Below are 25,093 nucleotides of genomic sequence, written 5' to 3'. Positions count from 1 at the left end.
AAGTGAGAGCTGCCAAAATATAGGGTGGTTAGTTTTTATGGGCTGGGTAATTTCACAGGCTAACGAGTGGGAGGATTATTCCAACTATTTAGGGAAGGGCGGGGATTTCCAGGAATTGGGCCACCACCCACTTTTTGTACTTTTATGGTTGGCCTGGAAACTGCCATGGCGCCTGTGGGTGTTATTTAGCGTATGCTAGTGTATTACAGTGAGCCTATAATGAGGCTCAAGGTCTTCTGGAAGTGGAATCTTCTGCCATCCTGGACCTAGTTGGTTCTAACCATTTTATGTCGTATCCTCAACGACTATGTCATTCTTTTTTATTTATTTATTTATTTATTTATTTATTTATTTATTTCTGGCTGTGTTGGGTCTTCGTTTCTGTGCGAGGGCTTTCTCCAGTTGCGGCAAGTGGGGGCCACTCTTCATCGCGGTGCACGGGCCTCTCACTATCGTGGCCTCTCTTGTTGCGGAGCATAGGCTCCAGACGTGCAGGCTCAGTAGTCGTGGCTCACGGGCCTAGTTGCTCCGTGGCATGTGGGATCTTCCCAGACCAGGGCTCAAACCCGTGTCCCCTGCATCGGCAGGCAGATTCTCAGCCACTGCGCCACCAGGGAAGCCCTATGTCATTCTTTTAACGGTTGTGCCCTGCCCCCTTCCCTCCTGTTTCACCATCACCTTCGGGTTCAAATACTACTTTATTGGCTGGGCCCCCAAGGCCAGGTGCTTCTTAAGCATGTGGGTCCCGGAACCAGGTTGCCAGCGTTCATAATCAGGCTTTGCTAATACTAGTTGTGTAACTTGAGCTTGTTATTGAACCTCTCTGTATTTCAATGTCCCTACCTGTAAAATAGTAAAGATTATAATAGTAAAGATTAAAATAGTAAAGATTATAGTAGATAATTATTAGAACATGGCTGGTAATCACCACTCAATTATTATGGTTGTTGTTATCATAACTCTCTAGTCCTTGCATGATTCTTCAGCCACTGCCTCCTCCCGTCCCGTGTGACAACGCTGCTGCCTTATTTACAGTCGCCTAAACTCACCTTGGTCACAGCTGTCTCTGTGTCACTGTCCCTGGTATTGCTTGATGGTCTTTCTGAAATGGAGCAGGACCCTGTGGGGCCCTCCTGGGCACAAATTTTCCTTGTGCCCTGTTTCCCCATTAGCAGGAAATAGGCTTCATTCAACCTCCCTGACCTTCCCTGGGTACCAAAAGGGCAGATTCTAATAGTTGCTAATCAAGGAAGGGAGGGAATGTAGAAACAAAGGAGGAGCAGTCAAGAAACAATAGTGCAGCAGCATGGGGCAGGGTCCTGGTTCCTCCTCAAGGAAAGTATATAACAGTATATCTTTGAGCTCATCTGAAGGAACAAAGACCCCCACCCAGATGGAGGATGGTAACTTCAGGCTGAGCACAATATTACTGGAACACCGCCCTGTTACCTTACCACCAACGAATCAGAAGAAAGTCTGAACACAGTGGAAGATAACAAAGACTACGACCCCCTCCCCTAATGATTACCTGCAATTAGCTTTCCCTATCTCCCTTTAAAAACTTTCATGGTCCAGCAGAATCTTCAGAGTTGGTTCTTGGACGTGAGTCCACCTTCTCCCCAGGTTGCCGATCTCCTGAATAAAGCAAGCTTTCCTTTCCAGCCAACGCTTATCTCTCAAGTATTGGCTTTAGCCAAACCTGAGTTTGGCAATATTCTCAGTCCTTCTTTACCTGGCTGACCCTTATGTACCCCTCCAGACTCAACTGAGAAGCTCTCTCTTCCCCAATTCTTCCCCCACCTGGGGAAGGAGGTCCTTCCTGTGTCTCCTCCAAGGTAACACTTAAAATGCCGCCTTTTAATTTTTTGCCCAGTTGTTTCCCTTACTACACTCTAAGTTACTCAAGAGTAGGGAATATGCATTCCTAGCACCCAGGACTATGGTATGTATTTAATAAGCACTTGTGAACTCAGTGAGGGATAGCTTTAGCAGAAGTACTAGAGTGGGCAAGAGACTGGCTTGTAGAGGAAGGAGTCTGGGTAGTTGAAGAGCATGGAGTGAGGTGGAAACTGTTGCTAGGAGGGGAGGTTGAGTCAGTGAATATGGTACCAGGGAATGGGAACATGGACTTGATCTCTAGGCCCAGAGAGTTGCTGCAGCAAATGAGAAGTATGATTAGTCCAGTTACTATCCAGAGTACTCTCTGATGTTGAAATCTCCTCCATTCATCCTATCAGTTTCCAATTTTTTTTTCTAATTGTATTATTTTTTTATCATTAAAAAAATGTATTTATTTATTTTTGGCTGCGTTGGGTCTTCGTTGCTGCGCACAGGCTTCCTCTAGTTGCAGCGAGCCGGGGCTACTCTTCATTGCGGTGCACGGGCTTCTCCTTGCAGTGACTTCTCTTTGTTGTGGAGCACGGGCTCTGGGCGCTCAGGCTTCAGTAGTTGTGGCTCGTGGGCTCAGTAGTTGTGGCACACGGGCTTAGTTGCTCCGCGGCATGTGGGGTCTTCCTGGATCAGGGCTTGAATCTGTGTCCCCTGCACTGGCAGGCAGATTCTTAACCACTGTGCCACCAGGGAAACCTTCAGTTTCCAAATTTTAGAAACCAATAAATTATTCTGTCCAGAGTTGCATTGCTACATATGGTAGCCACTAGGGTGGCTATTCAATATGGGGCTATTGAAATCAAGTTAAATTTTAAAAATTCAGTCCCTTAGTCCAAATCGCCACATTTCAAGTGTTCAGTAGCCACAGGGAGCTAGCTGGCCACCATACTGGACAGAGACAATGTGGAGTATCTCTATCATCATGGAAAGTTCTGTTGGACAGTGCTGACCCCAGACTGAGACAATCTGAGACTCAAAGAGCAAAACAACTGCAATGCACTGAAACACACAAAAGATGTTAAAATCTAACAACTAAAAACAACTAATTAGTCACTTTGGGAGGATACTGGGGAACCATTATTCTGAAAACTGGTAACTAATGGAATGAAAATCACACATTTATCCAACCTTTCCTGTATGACCTGTATCTCATGGTAAACAATGAGTCGATAAGGGCACATTCTTATTTACAGGAGAATCCCAGGTGACAAATGCAGAAGGAATGATAGAATTAGGACATCCCCAGTTTGCAACCCCCCCTTGAAATAATGGAGCTAGGCAGTGACGATTAATTAAACCAGTAGGTGAAAAACTGATGGGGAACTTTACAGTGGTTGCCTCAGTCTGACTACACCTGAACCCACTGCTCAGATTAAAAACCAGAAAAAGAGAGACAAGCAAGCATGATGTGCTGCCTGTTAAAAGTCCAAGGCACAGTCATATGCATTTTCAAGACAAGGGATCGTACATCAAAATGACATACTGATGTATTACATAAAGTTCACCAAGGTACATAGTCCAGGTAAGCACTTACAAAGTGACCGGCAAGTCACCATGACGCCCTACAGAGTTGGGAAAGAATGCTATTCTTTTAAAAAGTTAAAAAAAAAAAAAGTTACACTACTAGCATCAGAAGAAAGGGGGGAAAATTGATCTTTACAGTTGAGCAGTCACTTCTGTCTTTGAGGAGCTCTGGCTAATGTGTAATGCAGATACACACTGCACATTAGGGAGAGAGGGAGGAGGCCCAAACAAACACACAGAGAGAATTTTATGTTTAGTTTCTCTTGTCCTGCCTTAAAATATAAATTTTATTTCATCACCAGAATGAGGGAATTTAAGGCTAAGAAAGCTGTGTAACAAATGTCTTCATTAGTCAGCTACCCCTAGCACAAGCCCCTTTGTTAAATCTTCACAAATAATATTTCTTTGTCAAACAATGATATATAAACAGCCTGCTTTGGTCACTTCGGTGGTCCCATTTCTATGAGACTTCCCTGTGTATGAATTAAATTGTTTTTTTCCTCCTGTTAATGTCTTGTGTCAACGTAATTATTAGATCAGCTAAAAGAACTCAAGAGAGATGGGGGGAAATTTCTTCCTCCTGGACAGAATTATTTCGTGATGTCTGGGATTTGCTTCAAAATAACCCAGTGGGACTGGGAGGGAGAAGATAGCTGAAAAAATGTTGGTCATGTGTTGGTAATTGCTGAAGCAGAACGGTAGGCTTCAAATGGGGTTTTCTTTATTTTTCTTTATCTTTACATATATTTGAATATTTCTGTGATTTAAAAAATGTTTTTCTAAATTCTTTTATGACCAGTTCAAATGTTGGGACATGTGAGTTCCAGCCCTGGGACGAGTGGCCCCCTGGGGAAGGACACCTGGTCACCAGCAATACCTCCTATGGCCACAGGGTGGCTCCAAAACTCGCTTTTGTGAGACTGTAGAGCAGGCTTCCCTGAACCAAGGTCATGGAAAGTGACAGGACAGACCTAAATGCTTGCTGTTTACTAATTCACAATGTGAACTGTGACTGCCCAGTTCTTACTATCTATAGGTCCCCTAGGCAGGAAGGCTATTATGAGCAGAATACCCCAAACTTCCAGCTGCTGGAGCCCAAAATCTAGCAGTCATCCTTGACTGCTCCCTTTTTCTCATCCACCCACAGCCCCATGTTCAGACTTTATCTTCTAAGGATCTCTAGATTCCTTCCACTTCACTCCACCTCCCTGACTCCACTCTGGTCCAATCTCATCCTATCTTTCCTGGATAACACCATGGCTTCTTCATAGACCTTCTGCTTAAAATCTTAAAATCCATTCTCCATGTTGCAACCAAAGTCATCTATGTATGTTATACAAATCTGAGCCTGTCCCTCCGCATGGCTGCAAGGCCATGTCCCTTGTCTACCCATCCCACCTCGCCTTGATCACTTCTTCCCCTTCCATTATGGGCTTCAGACACACTAGCTCCCTTTCTGTTCAACAAATACACTGGGCTTGTTCCCACCTAAGGAACTTTGCACTTGCTGTGCCTGACCTGGAATGCTCTTTCCCCAGATCTTCATACAGCTGACTCCTTCTGTTCATTCTATTTGCTCCAGGGACCTTGGAGAATCTTGCAAAAGCGGGTCATGGGCTTTCCTCACTTTCACTCTAGGACAGTGCTTCCTTCACCTGTGAATAGTCAGACCCGATAAACTGTCTGGGGGAGCGTGGCTCTGAAGTCCTGGGCTTTCTATTCCCAGAGAAAAGTTCTAACGAGGACATTCTCTTCCATAAAGGCAGTAGAATTATCAAAAACTCAGGAAATTAACACCGATACAGTACTATTATCTAGGCTAGAGACCTTATTCAAATTTTGCCAGTTGTTCCACTAATGTCCTTTATAATAAAAAAATTTTTTTCCTGATCCAGGATCCATTAGGATCACACATTAAATTTCTCATGTCAAATTTGGCACGTCTTTTTTTTTTTTTTGAAGTATAGTTGTTTCACAATGTTGTGTTCATTTCTGCTGTAAAGCAAAGTGATTCAGATAGATAGATAGATAGATAGATACATATTCTTCTCCATTATGGTTTATCAAGGATATTGAATATAGTTCCCTGTGCTATACAGCAGGACCTTGTCGTTTGCCCATTTTTGTCACATCTCTTTGTCTTTCATGACCTTGAGGAAACATCTTTTGACTGTCTCTTTGACTTATGAATTTTTTCACCCACTGGTTTAGAAAAAAGGAAATCCATTTATTACATTGGGGACCTGGAAGAGAGAAAAGCATTTCCTCTCATTTTTGACCACATTTCCTAAAACAAAGTTTAAGAACAAATGACCCATTTTCAAAGAAACTTTCCTTGATCACATTATTCTAATATTTCCCTTAAAAATTTTTATTTACAGCACTTATTATCATGCAGATATATTATTTGTTTGCCTGTTTGTAGTCGATCTCTCTGACCCCAGGAAGGTAGACACTTCTGACTTGTTCCTCAAGAACATGAGCCCAGCACAGTGCCTGGGACTTATAGCTAGTCAATGAATATCTGTTGAATGAATGAATGAAGAAATAAAATATGCCTCTAGGGTTTGTAGTTTAGACCCTCCTAGAAGCACTGAGATGAAGAGTAGTGATAAAAGAAATGTTCACATATTGAGGTATGGGGAAGTCATTCTGGCTTAAACATGAGTTAACTTGAATTTTTGTTTTTTTTTTTTTTTTGCGGTACGCGGGTCTGTCACTGTTGTAGCCTCTCCCGTTGCGGAGCACAGGCTCCGGACGCGCAGGCTTCACGGCATGTGGGATCTTCCCGGACCGGGGCACGAACCCGTGTTCCCTGCATCGGCAGGCGGACTTTCAACCACTGCGCCACCAGGGAAGCCCCTAACTTGAATTTTATGCTAACTAAAACAGCCTGTTTGTGGCCTATCAAACATACATTGTACACCTGCTTTATTAAAGAAAAGGGCACACTGACCAGAAGTAAAGAATGTCCATGTTAAAAATAAACATGGCATCTTGGGATGCCAATGCTGGTCCTCTTTTGATGATGACTCCCTTCCCAGGTGCCAACACCATACTGACTTGCTGTGTACTCATGGTCTGTTCTTTTTTTAAAAAAAAAAAAATGAAGAAATGTAACACTTACTTGTTTAATGTTCTTTGTTCTGACCAGATATAAAACTGTACTGGAAACCATGCTTCCCTGGGGCAGTTTCTCAGAGTGATGTGGGAAGTGGGCTTCCGGGCTAGTCCTTAGTTTGGTTCAAATAAAACTCTTTTCTATTCTTACTATAGATGTTTATCCATTATTATTCTTGACAGTAGGAAGAGAGGTGATCTGGTAAGTGGGTAGGGAGGCCCCTGCGAGGTTGTGACTAGACTGTGAGCAATGAATGCGGGCGAGAACTTTCCGTTCTGCAGGGATCCCCTTTGAGGCCCAAAGGTCAGTGAGGTCGCGATAGTGAGAGATGCTTGGACTGTAGTTGGGCTAAGTCGTGCCCACAGCTCAAAGAGATAAGGAAATCGTTGCGGAGTCTGCATCTCCGCCCTCGATCCTTGCCTCCCAGGGACGCGGGGTTTCATTCTCTTCCTCCACTCCCCGCTCCACCCCCTTTTCTCGTACACTCCCTTCCCTAAACAAGTCTCTCATCCACACCCTAGTTCAGGAGAGCGGGCCATTTTCTGCACTCCGCAAATCCCTCACCAATCTGAGCAAGTTGTCTGGGGAGGTGGTTGGGGGGAACCCGAATCAAGGAAGGTTCAGGTATGAACCTTGTCTGCCGACAAGCGGTTGTCCGCCGACAACCAGGGGCTCCGGGAGAATAAACGACAGCCGGGCAACGTAGGGGCATCCACCTCTCCAAGTTCGGCCCAGGGCAGGTGGAAGCTAAACGGATACGGAGGATGGAAGAGAGTGTCCAGGCCTCAGGCATGGCGATGCCCTAAGGCCGGCGTGGCGGTGACAGTGGTATCCGGAGGGTCGTCCTGGGCAGCGCAGCGGGGGCTGGGGGCCGGGCGGCTCCCGGCGTGGGCATCCGGGTAGGAAGGAGTGTCCTGGGCTAGGCAGGGCGGGTTTCCGTTCGCCGTGGCTGCGCAGGCAGAGTCGGCAGTGCGGGACCGCGCCACCGCCGCACACTCTCAGGTGCCGACAGCTCGGCTGCGCGCGGGGAGGCGGCTGGCTGTCCGCACCCGGCCGGGACGAGGTACAGAGGACCCATACCCGCGATCCTCTGGGGGTTCTCGGCGGCGCGATAATTTACTGCTCTCGCGATATTTTCAGAGATTCCCGTCGTAGACCCCGCTTAGGCGGTTACCAAGGCAACTGGGCGGCACCAGCGCGAGCGGGAAGGCGGAGTACGTCGAATTTTTGTAGGCTAGCCTGGGAGACTTGAGGAGTGGCCCTCCCTGAGCTTCCAGTTCCAGAGACCACGGCCTCTGCTCCAGGAGGTAACCCTTACCCAGGGGGCCATGGGTCGGATCTCGGGACTCGTGCCCTCTCGCTTTCTGACGCTCCTGGCGCATTTGGTGGTCGTCATCACCTTATTTTGGTCGCGGGTAAGACCCATGGCCCCCCTCCTCTCGCCCCCCTTCCCACCTTGGGGTGGTCCCAGCCCCCCCGCATCTTTTCCCCCGGGGCCTTACCCGGTGGGGTCCTCCCATTCCCCCGCCATCCGCCGCCCGACCCTCTTTCAACTTCTCTTTCTTTCTGCCCTGCTCCCCAGGACAGCAACATCCAGGCCTGCCTGCCTCTCAAGTTTACCCCTGAGGAGTATGAAAAGCAGGACATGCAGTGAGTACTTGGGGCAGGGTGGTCAGAATTAAGCAGTAGTGGGAGTGAAGGGGTGTTAGAAAAAGGCCAGAAGGCCTAAGCCAGCTCCCTTCCTTTCTGCAGGCTGGTGGCAGCGCTCTCTGTCACCCTGGCCCTCTTTGCAGTGGAGCTGGCCGGTTTCTTCTCAGGAGTTTCCATGTTCAACAGCACCCAGAGCCTCATCTGTATCCTTTCTACTTGTGCACCTTTCCTGTACGGCCCATTTCCATCTTAACGCCCTTCAGCCACCTAACTAGGCCTTTCTGGCACAGTGGTGTTTGCCCTAGCAGGCAAACAGAATCCCTCCAGTTGAGAGATCTTCTTAGGTAATGTAGAAGATTTAATACAATCTTTGATCATTTGTTAAGCTCCTGCTATGCGTCAGGCACTGGAGATCTCAAAATGGGAGTAAAACACAGTTTTCTATCTTGAGGAAGAGGCAGACAGACAGACATCTGTAATTCAGTGTGATAAGCACTGTGCCATAGGATGTGAAAAGATGTGAAGCACTATGGGAATGCAGAAGAGACTGAGGAAGATGGATCAGGGAAGGCTCTTGACACTGGGATAGTGGACGGGGAGGACCAGGGTGCTGGAGAGTGATTCTAGCAGGGTGTATAATGTCACTGTGAGCGTTCCCGTGTGCTTGGAGTAGGTGGGGAGCCTACTACTTCACCTGATAGATATGGGGTGGCAGTAGCTTGGGGCCCCAGCTGTGCAGGCTCAGTTCTGGCCTCCACTCACATGGCAGTCCTAAAACTCAGAAGTCAGGGCTGCTGACTCTGACCTTTGCAGTGTGGTAAAGGGAGCAAGAGGTGCCCTGCTCTCCAGGAGGTGAACCAGAATGCAGATGCCAGTCCCACCACTGGCCTTTTCTGGCCCATCACTACCTATTGATCCAAAGGCTTTCCTTGACTCTGGTGCGTTCCCAAGCCATTGGGGCTCACTGTAGTGCATCTGTGGCCCTATCCTTCTTCATATTTGAGCGTTGGGAGTGCACCATGTACTGGTACATTTTTGTCTTCTGCAGGTATGGTAGCACCCAATGTTTGAGGACGGGGAAGGACGGTTTACTTTAAATCTGAAGGTTTCCCCTACCCAGCCCTTTACTCCATGTATAAGATATCAGATCCACTCAACATCCCGTGGTCTTTTTGAGGTCCCCCACTCCTACACTTTGGGGGTGGGATTGCTGGCTTGGGGATTTGGATGTTTTTATTGGAAGGGGCCCTGAACCTATCACCTACCTTCCATAGTGCCATCCCAGCCATCACCGAAATAGCATTATTCATCAGCGTCTTTGGGCTGAAAAAGAAACCTTTCTGATACCTTCGTGACTGGAAGTAGGGATGAAGGCTGGAGAAGCGAGGGACCACTCACCGTTCCTGGAAGAAGGAAACCATAGACTTCAGCCCTCCCCCTAAAACTGCACTTGGTGGAGGATGTCAGTGTTAGGGTAATTGTCTCTCGAGTCTGGAGTTATGAGTTTTGTTTACAATTCTTTGTAAAAAAATATATTTTAGGGTAAGATCAAGACTTACTGGAATTCGTGGCAGTACAGTGGTTAGGACTCCGCGCTTCCACTGCAGGGGGCGCGGGTTCGACCCCTGGTCGGGGAACTAAGATGCCGCATGCCGCGCAGCGTGGCCAAAAAAAAAAAAAAAAAGATAGATCAAGACATAAAAATTTCAGGAGAAAATTGGGGTGGCCAATCTACTATAGAAATGGAACAGTCTTGCACTCTAAGATACTAGATGTCGCTTTTATTTTGGTTATTACGGTAGATTTCTGGCGGAAGGGAGTGGGCGGGGATATGTAAATAAAGTGAGGCGGCCGGGTAGGACAGCAGGCTCTTAAGTGAGTGGAGCGTTCTGGGAGGAATTAGCCTATGCTTTTTTGACGTCAAATGCAAAAATATATTTTATAACATCTGCAAATAAATGTAGCAACAGAAATGGAAGAACCTAGATAGCTTTAGGTTGCTCAGGGTAACGTGTTGGGTTCTCACCCTCGCTCAAAGTGGAATCTTTTTCCCAGAGTACGGAATGTCCCACAGTTTTCTGTATCGTCAGGTAGGATAATCCTTACCTGTTTCTCCTTTTGGAGAACAGAATGGAATATGATGATTGGAGCACGCATGATTTCGTGATTAACGGCTATGCGTAATCAGGCTTTGCAACATCCTGATTGCTCCTCTCTGATTCTTTCTGACGATCTTTATCTTTAGTGTAGTTTTTTCCGTGGGTAATAGTTAAGTGTTTTTAGTGGTATGGTGTACTTACTGAGTAGAAGATACAAACGTGTTATTCGTGTCCAGAGTACAAGAGTTTCTTCGGATTTGTTAGTGATGAGGTGTAATTTTTGGAAGGAGAAAGTTTAGGTTTTTTTTTTTTTTTTTTTTTCCTTTGGAGCGGTCGTGTAGCGGTAATTCTTAGGCATATGTTAAATACTGTGGTAGTAAGTGCTGGTTAATGTTATTTTTTAAGTTTCTAATGACGTGTTATGTGTCCTTGGGTTTTTGAGGAGTGCATCTTCTGTATTTGTTATGGTTTTATTCTGGCAGTATTAGTTTTGAATGTTTAATTTCGCTCTGCAGGAGTTTCCTTGTAGTGGAATCTTTCTTCTAAGAACCTGTTGAAGCTTCTGTTTTCAGTCAATAGTGTAAGTAAGAGTACCCTGTTTTTGCTTGGTAGTTTATAGAAAGAATACGTTCAAAAAGAAGTTATTGAAACGCGCTGTTAGGTGTTGTGAAAACTACAGGAGTCGAAGGTTTGGTCTTGTCACGGGGTGAGTATATTTATTTGCAAGCTCACGTTTTCAAGAGAAGGGTTGGTGTGTGTTGGGAAAGTTTTGTTCGTACATTTCAGTTTTAAAAGGTGGAGTACAGGCTTTTTTTTTTTTTTTTTTTTAAGCTGTACGCGGGTCTCTCACCGTTGTACCGTTGTGGTCTGTCTCGTTGCGGACTACAGGATCCAGACGCGCAGGCTCAGCGGCTATGGTTGAGAGGCCCAGCCGCTCCGCTGCATGCGGGATCTTCCCGGACCGGGGCACGAACCCGCGTTCGTCTGTATCGGCAGACGGACTCTCAACCACTGCGCCACCAAGGAGGCCAAAAACACATGCAAGGAGATGTTTTCTGGTGATGCCCTGCAGGTGATTCCTATATGTAGATAACTTTTTCCTAGCTCTCTCTGTTTTCTGACAGCGCTTCTTTATGGATACTAGTACTGTATGCTGTAGTAGGCACTGAGGGAGTAGATGTTTGATCCTCGGCCATCACAGATACTGCGGCTCATGGAAAGAGACAGAAGTGTGTGGTACTCCCAGAGTAGTTTAGTTCTAAATTGTTATAAAAGCTGCAGAGGCGATTTACAGGTGCTACGAAGGAGTGATGAAATTGCCGAAGGTGGCAGGAGTGCTGCTTCTCAGGAGCTGTTTGAGTGAGGTCCTCGAGTGTGGCTGGAGCAGAGAAAAAAAGGGAGCAGGTTGTCCGCGAGGAAAAAAAGGTGGACCTTTGCAACGTCACGGGTTCGAGCCCTGGCTCAGGAGGATTCCACATGCCGCGGAGCAACTACACCCATGCGCCATAACTACTGAGGCTGAGCGCTGGAGCCTGCAAGCCACAACTCTTGAAGCCTACACGCATTAGAGCCTATGCTCCGCAACAAGGGAAGCCATGAAGCCACGACAATGAGAAGCCCACGCACTGCCACAAGGACCCAACACAGCCAAAAATAAGTTAATTAATTAATTAATTAAAAAAGAATCTTTGGGCTTCCCTGGTGGCGCAGTGGTTGAGAGTCCGCCTGCCGATGCAGGGGACACGGGTTCGTGCCCCGGTCCGGGAAGAACCACGCGGAGCGGCTGGGCCCGTGAGCCATGGCCGCTGAGCCTGCGCGTCCGGAGCCTGTTGCTCCGCAACGGGAGAGGCCACAACAGTGAGACGCCCGTGTACCGCAAAAAAAAAAAAAGAATCTTGAAATGTCATGTCTATAGGCTGTTACACTGTGAATAGCACAGAAAGTTGAGGATACATTCCAGGATTTGAAAACTGTTGTCAGTTTCAGCAAAGAAATCGCTCAAGTCATTGAGGAATCTGTGAGGTTTCAGCATATCGTGTGTTTCATTTTTGTCTTACGCAAAAACGTAAATGAAAACATCAACGAACGTTCACGTTGGAACTGCACTTGTACTTAGGCTATAACTCCATTTATGAAATCATGGATACAGAATAGCATTTACAATAAAAAAATATTGTACATTTTATTTTTGTGGATTCTGTTACATATCCTTTATATCAGTAAAATTTATAATAAACTTATGTACATACACAAATGCATACTTTTTTTGGAAAGTGGGTTGTTAAACATTTACCAGCACTTTCTTGCTCCTGCAATAATCCCAAGAAACCTCTCATCACCAATGATTTCCTTGTTCCTAAATCCAGAGGTTCCCTCTCAGACTAGAGTTTGATCTCTTTCCAATATGCTGACCACTCCCCTCATTTGAAATTTGTTCTCCCTTCGTTTCTGAAATTAGTTCCCCTGGCTTACCTCCCCCTGTTCTGGCTGCTCCTTTTTAGGCTCAGCTGATGAATATTGACTGAGAACCCAGAGCTGGCCAGTCACTGGGGACATATTACTGGGTTGTCGCCTCTTAAGTGCCGGTGGTCACTACTCCTTGGGTGACTTCATCCGCCTCTTCAGACACCACCCAGATGCTGCTGGTTTCCATGCCTTGGCTCTCTTCTGTGATCCCCAGCCTAGGGCAGAGACCAGAAGCGAGCTGTGGAGCCAATCCTGGGGTTAACGTGCACCCTCTCTCCTTGGTTGTGTGATCACCAACAGGTCACTAAACCTCTCCGTGCCTCAATTCCTTCACGCTCCAGAAGTACTTACTACAAGCACCTCAACAATCTATCTCATAGCCACCACCCGAGGCTTTGCCAATTAGCATCAAAAATAGGTTTTCATTTTATTGTGAAATTAGTGGCTTGTTAATCAGTGTCAGCCAGTCATGAAAAAAACAAATACTGCTCGATTCTACTTATATGAGGGACCAAGAGTAGAGGCTCAAAGTCATAGAGACGGAATGTAGAACGGTGGTTGCCGAGAGCCGGGGGAGAGGAAAAGGGGGAGTTGTTTAATGGGTAGAGAGTTTCAGTTCTGCAAGATGAAAAGAGTTCTGGAGATTGGTTGTACAACAATATGAATGTACTTAGCACTACTGAATTGTACACTTAAAAATGGTTAAGATGGTAAGTTTTATGTATTTTTTATAATTTAAAAGAAAAAAAATTAAAAATCAGTGGGGAAAGGGATTAGTCAATAAAGTTTATTAGAACAACTGAGTAGCCATTGGGGGGAAAATATGGATCAATACCTTATAATTTTAGAGCACAGAAAAGTTTCAAAAACAGTACAAATGTCCTGTATACCCTTCACCCAGCTTCTCCACATGTTCACATCTTGCATAGCCATGGTATAATTATGGAAACCAGGAAATTAGTGTTGATACAATACTGTTAACTAATCTACAAGTCATATTTGAATTTTTCCGGTTTTCCCATTAATGCATTTTTTCTGACTCAGGATCTAATCCAGGCTTTCACATTGCATTTAGTTGTCACGTCTCCTTAGGCTTTTCCAAAAAAAGGGACTGAGACAGTCCCTTTTTTTTTTCCTTTCATGATCTTGACACATCTGTAGAGCACTGGTGAGTTATTTTGCAGAATGTCCCTCAATTTGGATTTGTCCAGTGTTTCCTCGTGATTAGATTGAGGTTATGCATTTCTGGTAAGAATACCACAGAAGTAAATAGTTTGGAGTAGGGAAGACGTAAGTATGAAAACAAGATGCAGAAGTCATAAAACACTGATATATTTAAATCTGTATTTAAAATGTTAAAAGTATGCGTGGTAAAAAAAAAGCGAAAGTTAAAAGACAAATGAGGGCTTCCCTGGTGGCGCAGTGGTTGCGAGTCCGCCTGCCGATGCAGGGGACACGGGTTCGTGCCCCGGTCCGGGAAGATCCCGTATGCCGCGGAGCGGCTGGGCCCGTGAGCCATGGCCGCTGAGCGTGCGCGTCCGGAGCCTGTGCTCCGCAACGGGAGAGGCCACAGCAGTGAAAGGCCCGCGTACCGCTAAGAAAGAAAAAAAAAAAAAAAAAAGACAAATGAAAATCTAAAGAAAAATATTCATAACTCGTATTAGAAAGAGCTAATTTTGATACATAAAAATGTCCTACAAATCTGTAAGAAAAATACCGACAACACAATAAAAATGTACAAAAAACTGTACAGACATTTCGCAGAACAGGAAATATAAAAGGAAATATAAAGAACTCTCAAATATAGGAAGAGATGCCTGACTTCATTCAGCATAAGACAGATGCAAATCATGCCTAACTTACACTCAATGACCAAGAAGTTTCATAGAGAGTTGAAGAGGGTATTGGGTTTAAGTAAACAAGCCTCACCTGTTTCTTGGTGGAATAAAAATTGGTAACACATCCACCTGAGAGCAATTTGGCAATATTCTATCAAAATCAAAATCAATCACAAACAGCCATACCCTTTGACCTAGGACTTTCACATCTAGGAATTAGCCCTTCAGATTTGCACACAGGTAGAATGGGAATGTGTAGATTATTCCTTGCAGCTTTGCTTGTAGTGGCAAAAGATTGGAAGCAAATGTCTGTCAACAGGGGGTTGGTTAAACTGCATTACCATGTAACACTGCAGCCAGGACGAAAGCAAACCTTATACACGGTTATGGAACAGTCTCCAAGATACGTAAGTGACAAAAGCAAGTTACAGAACAGTTCGTGTGGTGTTCTTCTATTTGTGTAAAGAAAGGTGGAAAGCTATGTGCACAGAGCATCTCTGGAAGGAGGGAAACTACTGGGAGGACTGGGGCTGAGAGGTGGAAGCTGGAGGGCTGGGAGAAAAGGGTGAGAGAGAGACTTTCTCCATATGCTCTTTTGAATTTTTGGAATTTTGAACCACATTCTTTTTTTTTTTTTTAACTAACATTTTAAAAGAATGTGAGCCTGCAGCTGCTTCTGTTCCCTGTCTGGAAATGAAGCTAAGGCAAAGGCCAGCAGGCCTGGAAACAGAGAACCAGATCCCTGACGACATCACATGAGTACCTGGACCCTGCTGTTTCCAGCTACACTCCAGTCATGTGAGCCCTCAGAGCCTCCTTTCTGGTTTAAATCTGTCTGAGCTGTGTTGGCAAGTATCTTGATCATTACGTCCATCAAAGATCATGGTGGGTGCTTTTTATTCCCTCCAGCTTTATTGAGGTATAATAGACAAACATGATGTGTTGTGGGTTTTGTTTTTATTTTTTTATTTTTTTGGCCGCACGGCTTGGCTTGCGGGATCTTAGTTCCCCGACCAGGGATTGAACCTGCGCCCTCAGCAGTGAATGAGCAGAGTCCTAACCACTGGACCACCAGGGAATTTCCCCATGCTCTGTTTAATGATCTCTTTTCTTGTATATCATTGTAGCTCCTGGTGCCAGCACGGTGCCCGGCATTGTAGAGTGAAAGAGCCCTCATTTAACAAATGAGGAAGATGAGGCCCAAGCAGAAAGCTATTCGCTTGAGGTCATCATGCAGATAGGGAGATCTGGGACCAGAACCTGAGACTCCTGGCTGTCAGGCCAGATCAGTTGACTGAATTCAGCAAATGTTTGATAGAGGAGCTTGTTAACCCCAGTGAACTTCTAATGAATAATAAACGGAAGGTTGTAGAGTGAGGGTATGGGATCAGGAGGCCTCCCAGGCCTGCTGTGCTGGGCTCTCCTTTAAAACATTCCTCACTGAGACCGCGGTTCACCATCATTCATTATTCATGTGCCTGCCCGGCTTCTGCGCTGTGCTTGGTACCTGAGAAGGGAGAACTACACAGATTAAAAAGGTACCAGTTTATGTACTATAATATGTTGCATACGAAAAAAAATTTAAGAGATATTTATTCTATATATGAAAGAAAACACGGACTAGCCAATTTAATAAAAGATCCCATCAAGGCATTTCTCTGAGTCTAGGTTTTCCCAGATGTAAAATCAAGCCACTACCTACTTCACAGGATTGTCCTGAGGGCTGACTGATGGTGGGAGGTATTTACAACAATGTTCCTAAGAGCACTGTTGTAACAGCGGAAAAATTGGAAACAACCTAAAAGCTGGTCCTTGGACTTGCCTGGTGGTCCAGTGGTTAAGACTCCAACACGCCCAAGGCAGGGGGCACGGGTTCCATCCCTGGTCAGGGAACTAAGATTCTGCAAGGAGCGGTCGGAAAAAAAACAGAAAAAAAAAATCCAAAGTTGGTCCTTGAGGGACTAGTTAAATAAACTGTGGTGAGACTTCTGGCTAAACATGGAAGACATGTGAACATGAGCATTTGTCTTCTCTCCCTTCCATAACTGAACTGGATAACAGGAGAGGCGTCAGAGAGGCATGTATGTACACGGACAAAGACCCGGAGAGAAGACAGCAGTGGAGAAAAAGATTCCAACAGGCTTTAGAGGCTGGACAGTGGCCCAAGGGTGGTGACAGAATGAACAAGAAATGATGCTCCACGATTCTGGAGGTCCCTAGACTCTGGGTCAGGGCCTGGCTGAACACAGAGGGTGGCCGAGAGCCTGTGTTCAGGGTGTCGAGACCCCTGGGTCTCCCTCACCTCTCACATCTGAGTCACACACACCAACCCTCCGCACACTCATTTTTGGGGAGGCTTTGGACTTGGGGACCCCAGGCGCAGCAGAGGTGAGGCTTGAAGCTAGAAATAGGAACTCCCACCCTGCCCTCCCAACCCACACCCATACAGGACAGGGATGGAGAATGGAGGACATTCTCTCAAAAAACTGAACGGCCCCAGAGAAAGCCTGCCACCTGTCAACATTTGGGAGTCTGCGTAAAATGCTTTCACTGTCCTACAGCAAAGCCGACAGTCAATGAGTGCCCTCCCCCTACACGCGCGCGCGTGCGCGCGCGCACACACACACACACACACACCTTCCACTCGGCTTCTTGCTGGCTCCCTATTAGATATTAACAGAGAGCCAACGACCAGCAGACATTTAAGGAAAGCCTCCAAAATGAAAAGAGAGAGACTCCTTCCATATATTCCTCCCAGATATTGAAAGCCTATCAAAGAAATCTGGAAGAAATAGAGAAACTAGGAAGCACAAGAAAAAAAGAAAAAAACTCTGTAATTGGAAAGTTAAGAAAAAAATGGAAGGGGAAACAATGCATATAGTCTGTTAGCATTTGTATTTTTTTTTTTTTAGCATTTGTATTTTTAAAGAGAAAAGAAGTATCTATGTCTGTGTCTCTGCACCAACCAATCTGGAGGATTTACAAGACTGAAACAGCAGCTGTGTGGAATAGGGGTCTTGGGTGGCTCAGGACAAATGTTCGCTGTACGTTCTTTCGTACCTTTTGAATTTTGATTGTTACCTATTTCTTGGGTTACAATATAATACTGCATTTAAAAAATATAGATGCAGAGAGATGCGAGAAGATATTGCACTTTGGAAATTAAAAAGGTAATCAACATCCATCTTTATTTAAGGATAAAGAGTAATGGAAAAAAATAAATATAACAAAAAACTTTTTCCCCCCAAAAGGAGGACACAGGAAAACTTCCAGAAAGTAAAACAAGAAGATGAAGTGGGGGGTGTCCAAGGGAACCTCAGTTTTATGTCTAGTGCTTTAATATTTTTTGAGGAGAATGCAGTCATATTATTTGCGTAATTAGGACACTGAATGTGGGTGGCAATCCATGTAAAGCTCTTCACATGCAGTAGGTACCTGGTAGTTTCCCTTCCCTCCAGGAGCCCAGGGATTGGCAGGCAGCCCCGAGCCTTCCAGTTTGGAGGGTAGAGCCAGAGGTCACAGGGTTTGAGTAGCCGATTGTGAGGGGGGCTAGGCCCTTGGTCCCCATTCCATGCAGCCCTCCCAGGGGCATGATTCTCCTAATTAGAAGGCCTTTTCTGTACATGCTGTGTTGAGGGACACACAAGGTCTCTGAAATTAATTACTAGTTTGGTCAAGTTTGACTCATGTGGATGGAGCAAGTTCATGAGTCGGTGGGGCAATGACCCAGCTCCCTTCCACCCCAGCTTTGAAGTCAGTTGTTAGAAGAGGAAAAAGCAACAAAAGAAAACCTTTATTAAACCTTTATTAAAGGTCTCTGCCATGCCGCCTACGTCAGAATCATTGGAGGTGCTTGGCCCCCTCGCACATCTTTTGAATGAGCGTTGGGAGTGGAGCCTGGAAATTTGGCTACCACCCCCCAGAAGCAGGTAAATGTAGAAGCTACGATCTCAGTTATGCAAATATATTACTTTATTTTTCTTTAGTTCAATTTACCTCTATTTTGGGTCTCCATTCTAGCTGCTTGCAGAAAACATTCTCTTCGTCATTCCCAGGTGAACTCACCTGGTCTCCCCCACCCCCACCTCTTCTCCTGCCTCCACCATTGATGTAAATGTGGGGAGTTCCCTAGCACCACAGCATAGGTGGGGTGGGTGGGGAGGGCTGCTCGGTGAGCTGCGCGTCCTCTCTTGGGGATAAACCCTCCTGGGTCCCCGCCTCCATGGGTCCATGTGCTCTCATTTCTGTTCTGCTGCTGCTGCCCCCAGGATCCAAGAGCAATGGCAATGTGCCAGCCTTCCAAGCCACACCGCATGGCCTTGGCTCCCCCAGTGTATTCTGGGTTCCGTCCCTTCCATGTCCCCTGGACTTGGCCGTTGGGGAATGAGGATCACTCTTACACCCGTGTCTATCATCGTGTCTGGTCCTCCACTAGCTTCTCCCCTGCTAGCATAGGGTGTCGGGGCAGGGTGTGGGTGGGGAGCGCTGCCTGTTTGTACCTCCTTCCAACCTTACCTGTCTGAGACCCAGACCCTGAGGCTTTTGAACTCAAAAGCCTGGAATTTGGCGTCTTTGTTCTCTGGCTAGAAAGTAAAGTAATCTCAGGGCCAAAAAGCAAGAGCTAGTCTCCCACAGCATCATCTGAGACCATCAGGGAAGCTGCTCTTTTCTTCCTTTTCACATAGGCTGAGCCACCCAGACCTTCTGTGTCAGTGCCCAAGGACCAGGGAAGTGGCGGCTCCTGGGAGGGGAAGGGAGCTGAGCGCATCTTATCTTAGATCTGCTGGGTCCCCACACCCAACACACACTCCCAGTTCACTCACCTCCCCCGGACAGCTGGGAAATGACACCTCTGGTGACAGAGCCAGTCCCAGGCTTCCACTGGGAGGGGGTGGGGTGCTGCATGGGGGAGGCTGTCACACCCGGAGGCCCTGGGAAGCCTGGGTGGGGGAGGGAAGAAGCTAGCTCCTGTTTGTCTCAGAGACCAAGGCCACCAGCCTCCCCTGCCCCCCTTCCAGGGACACAGTGAGCACCCCTGCCCCCGGGCCACTAGGTCTTCTTCTTCACTCTTGAGGCTGGTCCTGACCCATCCCACCGGACAGGCAGCTCACCTGTTCCCATCTTCCCCTGCCTCAGGGGGGCCAGTCCTTCTGGAAAGGAGCGGGGTGGGTGTGTCAGCTGCTGCGTCAGGGACGACAGGGGTAGTGGATTATCTCCTACCGGGTCCCAGTAGTATATTTGGGGTCCAGAGCCAGGACAGGAGCTGTTAGGCTGACACCCATGAGGTTAATCTGCACGTACAGTAGTACCAAGTACCTGGGTACCGCAGGTGCCGTCCCTGCCTACTTACTGTCCTTCCGCCTAAAGGAAAACCAAAACAACAAAACAACAAAAAAGCGAAAGTCCTGGGCTTCCCTGGTGGCGCAGTGGTTGAGACTCCGCCTGCCGATGCAGGGGACGCGGGTTCGTGCCCCAGTCCGGGAAGATCCCACATGCCGCGGCGCGGCTGGGCCCGTGAGCCATGGCCGCTGAGCCTGCGCGTCCGGAGCCTGTGCTCCGCAACGGGAGAGGCCACAACATTGAGAGGCCCGCATACCGCGCGCACACACACACACACACACACACACACCCGCAAAAGTCCTGTCCTTTCGCCCAGGCCCTGTGCCTGGGATCAGAGGTTGAGCCCTCCTGCTGCTGCCAGGGTAGCTGCCGCCACTCTGGGACGGAGCTAGGTTTAGGCCAGTCTGCAGCCACCACCTGAAGCAGCCCCGCGGGGCAGCCCCGTGCCCTCCTCCCGGCGCCCTGAGCTTGCCGCACCTCAGACAGGCCTCTCCTGCCACGGACCCCTGGTCTGAACCTCAGCTGTGAGGATCGTGTTGCTATCCCCCCTACTCAGCTGTCAGGGGCCCCAGACCTCCCTTGAGATATCCATCTGCGGGGCAAGGGGTTGGGGACCAACTGCCACCACTTCACCTCACCAGCGGGGTCCCAGCTATCCGCATGGCCCGGGAACCTGCACTTGCCCCTTCTGATTTCCCTCCGCCCGCCCATTCCACATGCTGAAGGCGGGTCCGCAGGCGTTGGGACCTGGGGGGCAGGCCGAGACCTGGGGCTGGGTGGGGTGCGGACCGGTTGATGGGTTTCACGGAGGAGGAGGACGACGTGTTTGGGGCTGAAGGGTGCCGTAAGGGCCAGGAGTCAGGGGCACGGGGACGACGGGGAGAGCTGTGGTCAGACCGGGTGGGCCAGCTGTTGGTGTGGGGAAGCCGCGGCCGCCAGGCTCCGGGCTCCCAGGCGATGAAGGAGTGGCTGGGGCTCCGCGGCGCCAGACCAGAGGCCCAGCCAGCCGCGATCTCCGCCCTCCGCGCCCCGCCCCCGCGGCCCGGCTGCCGACTAGAGGCCCGCCGCGCCCCGCCCCCGCCTGCAGTGCCCGGATGTGAGTGACGTGCGGCCGCCATCTTCCTGTCCCGGGCAGCCAGCGCCAGTCGGAGCCAGCGCTAGCCGCCGCCGCCATCACTGCTGCTGCCAAGTTCTCCGCCCGCTGCCCCCGCCATGTGAGTTGGCGCCCGCGCCCGCGCCCGCACCGGGTGGCCTGCGCCGGCCGCCGGCCGCCGCCCTTAGGCCCAGGCCCAGGGAGGGCCCGGGGTTCGACTTGCGCCCCCCGGCGCGCCCCGCATCCCGAGACCAGGCCGGCGCCAGTGACTGCGCGCAGGCAGCCGGAGGGCCCCGCGTCCCCGGCTGGCCGCGCGGGCCCTGGCCGCGGGAGGGAGCGGACCCGGCGTGCGCCCGCCCCGCCCCTGTCATCGCTGCCGCCTGTCGTTTCGGGTCCACCCTCATTTGACAGGCGGGGAAACTGAGGCCCGGGGGGGGAGGGGGCCTCACTCAAGGTCACGCAACAACTCGCTCGCGGGGCCGGACGGAGTCCAGGGTTCCCATCGGGTAGCTTTCTTCCCGGGAAGCAGGAAGGGAGGAACGGATGGATGGACAGGCGGATGGGCGGGGCCCTGGCTGCGGAGCCAAGGGCTCCAGGCCTTGGGTCTTGATCCGTCCCTGCCCTTCAGGTCGGCCACGGCTGCCACCGCCCCCCCTGCCGCCCCGGCTGGGGAGGGAGGCCCCCCTGCGCCCCCTCCAAACCTCACCAGTAACAGGAGACTGCAGCAGACCCAGGCCCAGGTGGATGAGGTGAGTTGTGGGGGGCGGGTGTCAGGCCAGTGGGAAGGACCCTGAGGGTTGGGAAACAGGTGTGCGGGCCCATCTGGGGTTGGGGGTGACGGCACTTCATGTCAGTGAGTTTGGGGACAAAAATATGTCATGCCCGGTCCTTGTAAGCATGCAGTTGGGAGGGCCGTGAGGTGTCAGTCAGCCTTGCTAGCCTGGGGTGTTTCACCCTGGGCGGGTGTGCTCTGGTGATCGGCAGGCTGCTTGAGGCTTGGTAAATAGAGAGTGCTGCTGTGATATCTGAGATGTCTGCCTACCAGCATGCCTTGGCGCATCTGCGGCTATGCTAGGCATGTTCTGTGTATGTTCTTGTCATGTTAGCCAGGCAGCATCAGGGTGCGTGTTCTATATGTGGGCTCATGGTGGAGGAGTGCCCTTTGCGATGGGCCTTGGCACACTCCCCCTGCTTTGCGGGCCTTCCCCCAGGTGGTGGACATCATGAGGGTGAACGTGGACAAGGTCCTGGAGCGGGACCAGAAGCTGTCGGAGCTGGACGACCGTGCAGACGCACTCCAAGCAGGGGCCTCCCAGTTTGAAACAAGTGCAGCCAAGCTCAAGCGCAAATACTGGTGGAAAAACCTCAAGGTAAGGGTGGAGGCAGGCGGGAGGGCAGGTAGGAGGAGTGGGGGTGGATGGGAGTATCATGGTCTGTCTCACTGACCCTCCCCTCTCGCCCCCAGATGATGATTATCTTGGGAGTGATTTGCGCCATCATCCTCATCATCATCATCGGTGAGTAGGTGGGAGTGGCTAGGGCCCCTTCCTGAAGAGGTTTCCCCTGTCATTTCTGGGTTTTGAAGGTCATTAACCTAGTTTTTACTATTCAGCAGAAAGCACATATAGCTGCCAATAGAAGTTCTGATTCATCCACAGCCCCAAACCTTGAAGCTGTTTAGCTTGCTCTTTGCCTGAATCTGGGCAATTTCTCTTAAGATTTTTGGAAACAGGAAAGCTGGTGGATCCCCACTGCTCCCTTGAGGACCCTTTGGGCCTAGGAGCCCAGTCTGGGAACCCTGGAATTGGGGAGTGGGAGAGCAGCAAAGACCCAGGGGCTTGAGAAACAGCTAGGAAGCCAACCACCCCACTGTCTGAGAGCTGTGGTCTCAGAGGCCCAGAGAATTAGGGGTCTGTGGCCCCAAGGCCATACCGTGGAGTTGAAGAGACCTTGGAACCGACCTGTCCAGCCTCCTTGTGTTACAGATGGAGAACCTGAGGCCAAGAGGGGAAGGGATGTCAACCGGCTGGGAGGTGGGGAAGATGGGAGCAGGGCCGGGCTGACACACTGCTTTCTCTCTCTCTTTCTCCCTTCTCCCTCTTCTTCCTTCTCTTTCCCTCTCCACAGTTTACTTCAGCTCTTAAACCCCTGAGGAGCCTGCCCTGCCCAGAGAAGGGCCTCTCCCCCCCACCCCCAGCTGCTCCTCCACCTCTCAGCCATATCTTCCAGCCCACCTCCCTGGATCCGTGTGTGTGTGTGTCGTGTGTGTGCCCCCTTGTAAATAGCCAGCTGTTATTTATACATATATAATATTATATATATTTGGTCTGTTTGTAGTTTTATTACTAGAAGATTTTTTCCGGTTGTCCTTAACACCCCTTCCTGAGGTTCTCATCACCTCCTTTTTCTCTTTCCCTCCTTCCCTTTCTTCCTGACCAGCCCCAAGTCCCCTTCATTTGCATCTGTTATGCAGTCCCCTCTTCCTCCTTCCCTTGGATTTAGCTGATCCTTCCTCCCGCCCTGGACTTCCCCATACCTCCACCCCCTGCAAAAATTATAAAAAGCAACTGTCCAGGCCTCCCTAGGTGCATCTTCTTTGCATCTTTGGGAGGCTCCGAGACTGGTCCCTTACGGTCCTGAGAATCCCAAGGTCTTTTGGGAGCTTCCAGCATGTTAATTAGCATCCATTTGCCTACTGACATCCCTTTTGGTTTCCTTCTCCCCCCCATTTTCTCTTCTGTTCAGTCTTTCAACCTGTGTTTCTTTTTTACTGAGGAGTTAGTCCCTGTTGGTCCTTGTATCACACTTTCATTTGCATGACGTTACTTGCAGGTGGTGGGGAGCCTGGGCTTTTGGGGAGCCAGGCTCTTCTGGCCCCCAGGATTGCCTCCTCCTAGCCCCCCTAGTCCAGTTTGCCTCCCCTACCCCGATTTTCCAAACCTCTTGTCCCTCCTTTCCCTCCCCCCAGCTGGTGTGTAAGTGTCTTGGAGTTCAGTGTGTTATGATGGACCAATAATTCTGCCACTTGGAGTCTCTCCCCACATTCCTGCTCCCCAGTTTCCGTGTGGGGTGCTCAGTTGACATTCCCATGGGGTCTCCCTCCCTCCCATCTGCCTGATCTGCCTCCTCCTCCTCCCACCAGGAGAGTTGGGGGTTGGCCACAATCTGATCTCTCTTGGGAGAGGTGGCTGCCAGTGTGTCGGGGGGGGTCATCACTGCCTTGGGGAGGATGGGGCAGGGCAAAGAATCCCCCCAGTTCCTTCCTGAAATCTCTGGCCCCACCCCTGCTGGGGGCTGAACTGAAATCCCTCCTCCCTCATTGGGGGGTGTTGCCCCGTCACTGCCCAGCTCCTCTGACTGCCCCCTTGAACTCAGGCTGGGAGTACTGGTCACTGCCAATGTGTGCATGGGACGCGCTGCAAGACGGGGATTCTTGCCCCTCTCCGGGTCTCCTCCTTAGGTGAAATGATGAAGGAAGGGTCTAATGTCTTTTTAAATGGCACAATTTTAGGGGTCTGAGGGTGCAGTCCCTTAACCTGCCACTGGAGGGCACCCCCTAAACTCTTCCCCCCACAGTCTAGGTTCCTGTGTGGAGGGGGAGCAGGGAGATCGAAGCTGTGGTGTGAAAGGGTAGGGAGAGATGCTGGGGGTGAGGGTGCTGTGTTCTAGACCCCCCATATTATCCCAGTATCCCCTGCCCCCCTTCCCTCACCCCATGCCCCCAATTCTGTGGCGCATCCAGATTGTGAAAATGTACAATAAATGTGTAATGAGTAACCAGGTGGTGTTTTAAGATCTTTTCTTAACCAGTGGGAAGCGTATTGGATCTGCAGGTGTAACAGGAAGGTTGAGAAGATGCATCTGGAAGGGACAGCTTTGCCAGGGGGCCTGACCTTGGGCAGGGCAAAGGCAAAGTGTGATTCACCAAGTGGCCACGAGGGGGCACCAGGAGTTGATAATGGGAAATGTTCATGATCCCACTGTCTCTCGGTCCCGTGAACCCTGAGGTCTGGGCTTCCCAGCTCCCCCCCCCCCCCCCAACTTCCCTGCGGGCATGCTCCTGCTGTTTATT

At 49.3% G+C, this 25,093-nt stretch overlaps 2 protein-coding genes across 6 annotated transcripts; both read left to right on the top strand.

Moving 5' to 3' along the window:
• Positions 1-7,863: 7,863 nt before the first annotated feature.
• On the top strand, positions 7,864-9,529 carry TMEM107 (transmembrane protein 107; the record flags this gene model as incomplete). Of its 5 annotated transcripts, none has more annotated exons than XM_082860653.1 (5): positions 7,864-7,950; positions 8,118-8,185; positions 8,288-8,388; positions 9,137-9,212; positions 9,460-9,529. In XM_082860653.1, the coding sequence occupies 5 exons, from the start codon at positions 7,864-7,866 to the stop codon at positions 9,527-9,529; spliced, it is 402 nt and encodes a 133-aa protein (XP_082716779.1). The 5 variants fall into 5 exon arrangements, with proteins under 5 accessions (XP_082716779.1, XP_082716777.1, XP_082716778.1 ...); XM_082860651.1 differs by having other exon boundaries at positions 9,137-9,233; XM_082860652.1 differs by having other exon boundaries at positions 8,270-8,388.
• Positions 9,530-21,026: 11,497 nt separating this feature from the next.
• Positions 21,027-24,747, top strand: VAMP2 (vesicle associated membrane protein 2). Its single transcript, XM_082859867.1, has 5 exons — positions 21,027-21,142; positions 21,650-21,770; positions 22,233-22,391; positions 22,487-22,538; positions 23,149-24,747. Coding segments are annotated over exons 1-5 (351 nt in total). The 5' UTR covers positions 21,027-21,140; the 3' UTR covers positions 23,166-24,747.
• The last annotated feature ends 346 nt before the right edge of the window (positions 24,748-25,093 follow it).

Source organism: Leucopleurus acutus (genome assembly GCF_964270905.1).
Source record: "Leucopleurus acutus genome assembly, chromosome: 19".
Classification (NCBI taxonomy): domain Eukaryota; kingdom Metazoa; phylum Chordata; class Mammalia; order Artiodactyla; family Delphinidae; genus Leucopleurus; species Leucopleurus acutus.
Note: the sequence above shows the minus strand (reverse complement) of the source record. Positions and strands in the feature narration are given on the sequence as shown.